Source organism: Vespula vulgaris, chromosome 5 (genome assembly GCF_905475345.1).
Source record: "Vespula vulgaris chromosome 5, iyVesVulg1.1, whole genome shotgun sequence".
Taxonomy (NCBI): domain Eukaryota; kingdom Metazoa; phylum Arthropoda; class Insecta; order Hymenoptera; family Vespidae; genus Vespula; species Vespula vulgaris.
This window is the reverse complement of record NC_066590.1, coordinates 8,715,001-8,720,000: the sequence shown is the minus strand read 5'-3', so window position 1 is coordinate 8,720,000 and position 5,000 is coordinate 8,715,001. Positions and strand designations below refer to the sequence as shown.

At 32.1% G+C, this 5,000-nt stretch overlaps 1 protein-coding gene across 3 annotated transcripts in view; it reads right to left on the bottom strand.

The window, feature by feature from the left end:
• LOC127063981 (roundabout homolog 2-like) overlaps nt 1-5,000 on the bottom strand; it is a 191,730-nt gene that overhangs the window by 152,503 nt on the left and 34,227 nt on the right. The window contains exon 1 of one of the 3 annotated variants that reach the window (XM_050994409.1): nt 814-1,396. The exons of the other annotated variants lie outside the window; for them this stretch is intronic. Coding sequence (XP_050850366.1) covers nt 814-817 — 4 coding nt within the window. The 5' untranslated portion in view covers nt 818-1,396. Of the gene's footprint in view, nt 1-813; nt 1,397-5,000 lie in introns of those variants that run through there. 3 annotated transcript variants of the gene reach the window in all.

The following is a 5,000-nucleotide window of genomic DNA, read 5'->3' as shown; positions in this document are numbered from 1 at the left end:
CACGTAAATCGTTCGGTCAAACGACTAAGAGGACGACGAGAAAGGAAACAGAGAGAGAAAATGAAAAAGACAGATAGAGAGAAAGACACAGAGAGAAAGAGACAGAGAGATAGAGAGAGTAAGCGAACGAGCTTACGTCCGTATTTTATTCAGGGACGTCTGAGTTCTTGGCCATCCCTTTGGTTGAAAACCCCTTTTACTCCTCTCTCTCTCTCTCTCTCTCTCTTTTTCTCTCCCTCCCATCCACCCACACACACATACATACACATAAACATATACACACATAGATATACATACTTTACCTCTCTGCACGTATATATATATACACATACATGCAGACATATATATTCTCTCTCTCTCTCTTTCTCTCTCTCGTTGTCTATCTCTGTCTCTCTACTTGGAAGAAGGAGGTAAAAGAACTCGTTACATCGTAACGGGGGTAGATAGGAATAGGGGTCCCGTAATTATGGCGTGCATTACTTATAACGCGGGACCTCAGCGACGAACGTTTTCAGGATCGACGTATATCTGCGTGAATCGAGACTGCATTCTCTATCTTTCTCTTCTCTTCTCCTTTCCCTTCTTCTCTATCCCTCTCTCTCTCTGTCTCTCCTAACTCTTTTCATTTTTCTTCCTTCTCATCTTTTTTTACTCGATTCGCGTTACGCGACGCGTACCACCGGGAATATCAAGGACGTTCAAAAGCTATGTGATAAAGAGAGAGAGAGAAAGGGTAGGGATATACTCGTATTGCATCCATACGTTCAAATTTATATATACGATATAACTAATGAAAATGAATCGTCTGCTTACCCATACGATATTTTGTAAAAATCCAGAAGAGATAGATACGTAGCACATTAGATTCCAATAAAAAATGTATTCTCGTCAAGGACTACGTTTTTCTAATGTTTTTCACTGCACTATTATTTCACGATATTCTGTAATCTCTTTTCTTTTTCTTTCAAATGAAAATCGATGATTTTATTTGTATATTCTATTGTATTCTTATCCACGCGATTTTATAATTTGGTTTCGTATTCGATCGTCCGTACGAGAACCAACGTACCCGAGCGACTAACGAACTTTTTTAACCGTTAAGAAACTTTTAACCGTTAACTTCACACTGCATAGTTTTTTTTATATCCACGTTTACATGTATATGTGTAACGGTCGAACGATGATTACACCGATTTGATTTTCGGTGTCTCACACAAAAGCATCGTAAAAAAAACGACTGTCGTTCACGTAAAGGCGCTCGTTGTTTATGATCTTTCGTTGACCAATGAGAAAGCTGATGCTACTTGCGGATTCAGCTTAGCGAATGTCACTAGATTTAGTTCCTCGTTTAAAAAAGTGCGATAGAGTCGTTATTTTGTACGTATTATTCCTAAATCCATTCGTATTGTTATTAATAAAATCTGGCTTTTATACATATATATATATATATAAATTCGTTATATATATACATAATTATATATTTATATATATATATATATATAAAAAGAAAAAATATATATAAATTCGTTGTGTAATATGTAAATTAACCTATGTGATGCCATCTGACGGGAAAAAAATATAACAGTGAAAATAATACATATTTTGATAGTCATTTTTTAAGAACGTCATATATCTCTATGAATGTGCGTGTGTATGTGTGTTTGTGTGTGTGTTTCGATAATACATACGTGTATTAATTATATTATAATCGACGTTACGAGGAAATATTTATACGAGATAGATAAGTATCAAATGTCTAACGATAAATTAATGTATATCTTAATAAACGTAACTTGATTTCTATCGAAAATGATTTTTTTTTCTTTTTTCCTTCCTTTCTTTTTTCTTTCTCTATCTCTATCCCTCTCTCTCTCTCTCTCTCTCTCTCTCTCTCTCGAGCTACACACGCTACAAGAAACCATCATCATAAAGAGAAGACGTTAAATTATTTTATAATCGACATTATGAAAGAATATTTAAACTAGATAGATAAGAATCAATCGTCGATCGATAAATTAACGTATATCTAAATAAACGTAACATGAGTTCCATCCAAGATTACTAGTTTCTTTTTTTTTTTTTTCCTTTCTTTTTTCTCCATTTTTTTTTCTCTCTCTTTCTTTTGATCTACGTACGTTATAAGAAGCTATCGTTGTAGAAGAAAAAAAACAGGAAAACGTAAGAAAAAATGGAAACAAGAAAAAAAGAAAGAAGAAAAAAGAAAAAGGAAAAAGAAATAATCAACGAAAGTACATCTTTACGATAACTTCAACGAGCTCACAATTCTCGTTACGCTTCTTCGCTTATATGTATCTATACACACACACACACACAAACAGGTACAAAAGAACACAAACCACACAAACACCCGCACATACACATACTTAAAAGAGAAAACGTTTTACATACATACATACATACATACATATGTATATATACACATATATATATATATACACATATATACATTTCCTACGTATATCGTCAGGGCAGTTTTAAAACGAGGCGAAGTTCGTGACCGCCGTAAATAAAAGGAGTATCGCCATGGGCGTGTTAAAACTAGTGCGCCAGGGAGATAACCAAATACGTTAATCATTCCACTTAATAGAATAATCCGTCCCGTTCAGCGGGATCGTTAAGACTATTTCGTTATCTCGCGGCATAGCTCGCGGCACGTATCCAGCATCGCTTTTTTATACATCCTTTTTATTTATTTTTTTCTCATTTTTTTTTCTTGTTTTTTTTCTGCTTCTTTTTTCTCCTCTTTTCTCTCTCTCTCTCCCTCTCTCTTTCTTTTTATCTTTTTATTTTTGTTTCATTCAACTTAGTCACGAAATCAAGCGGATAGGGAGAGACCAAACGCATACACACATACATACATATATGTATGTATGTATGTATGTATACATAAACGTTAGTATTATATTATAACTATATAAAAATGTAACGAGCTTTTTTGACGTTGACGATATCTAAACGAATAGAAAAGCTTAGTATAACGTTTGGTGGCATGGTTTACAGCGAACGCATATTTTGCAATTTTACGATATAATCCTACCGATACACCTAGATTTCATATGTGTGTATTACTTATGTGTATGCATTTAGGTACACGGAAACACACGCGCACGCATATATGGAAACATATCTATATAGCACGTACGTAATATGTGTTCGAACGAAACGATGCTGCTTAGGCGTGTATTACATGTACGATCGATCAATGGTAGCTCGTAATACGCCTTGATTTTAACATAGGTACCATTACCTTCGTCATTTGGACGGAAAATCCCTAGAGAGAGATCGAACCGAAACATTTATACGAATATCTTTTTAATTGATTTTGTTATCATCATCATTATCATTACCATTATCGTTATTATTATTATTATTGTCATTATTATTATTATTATTATTATTGTTATTTTCTTTCTGTCATTTATCGCGTTATCAGGGCGATTAGACGTACCTCCGTTGAATTTAATCTTATTTAAATTAAATTTATATAAGATCATGCGATAAATTTATATAAGATAGATTTATGTAAGATTAATTTTTATTATTTCTTTAATTTATTATTTATAATTTATATAATTTTATTTTCATTATAAATGATAAAAATTATGCGTATTTAAAAATGTTTTAAGCACAATTGTACTTATTATTTTTATCATCATCATCATCATTATTATTATTGTTGTTGTTGTTGTTAAAGATTTCTAAAGTTTAATTTATGAATCGTTAACGATTATATCGATTCAAAATGATCGATTCAATAATCTTCCAATTAAAATACACTTATTATCATTTTAATTGATATTATATTACTACATTTGTCAGAAAAGAAAAATCTGATACGTTTGATTATTCATGGAAAAATTCTATTAAAACGAAGGTAAATCATTTGGTCTCGACGAGCAATAAAATCGATTTAGATTCTTGAATGGATGTTGAACTTGATCTCGTTACTAGATGAAATAGATGCACGTCGCGTGCACGTTGCGATATCATTTCGTTCCCAGCGAGCTCCTTTTTCTTTTTTATTTTTTTAAACGCGTAATAGCAAGTAGTATAGTCGCAACGGGAGTTGAACGTACCTACTACGTACAAACTACGTTGGTCGTGTAATAAGCAAAGCATCGTTCAACGATCCTTTATAACGCGATTTCCGTCGAGCGTTATAAAAGCGAATAATAATCTTTTACGTCTTTAACAAAGACTAGTGTTATTACAGTTCTGCGCTTTTCGTTTCCAATTATTTATATAATCAAAATTTCGAGAAGATCGAATACTTTCAAATAATAAAAAAGAATAAAAATAATAAAAAAACAAAATAAAAAGGATATAGATATAACGTCAGAAAAAAAAGAACTACGAACTGTTTCCAAAGGATCATGAAGTGTAAAAAAACAAAAAAAATAGAAAATGTATATCTACGAACATATTTGTAATTCGATCGATAGATGAAGTTTTGTGTAAAAAGTTTATTATTAGCAAATGGCTACATATGAGAGAAAGAGAGAGAGAAAGAAAAAAAGAGTAATGAACGATTACGAGCAATAACGACCGGTACGGTCGCAAATATGTGAAATTGTATGGAATATTTATTAGAAAAACATATTCCACGTTAAAGTGAAAGTTACGTAGTTTTAATCAGAGAGCTATAAAAAAAAAAAAAAGTTAGTTAGAATTCCTTCGATAACAGGCAGTAATAGGCGTAACCTCCATTTTTTATTCCTTGCGATCTCTTTTTTTTCCGTGCGTTTTTTCTTTCTTTTTTATTTTTTGTTTTTGTGTTTTTTCTTCCTCTCGTGGCTAAATTGCCTGACGATAATTAATTAATATTGAAATGAAAATGAAATTAATCCAATGAAATGTTCATTGATCTGCAACCATATAGAAATTTCTTTCGCCATAGTTACTCGTTACCATTACTTCCTAGCATCTAATTATAAAAATTTCTATATGCGTATTAAAAAGCGATAGGTACATATGGGGAG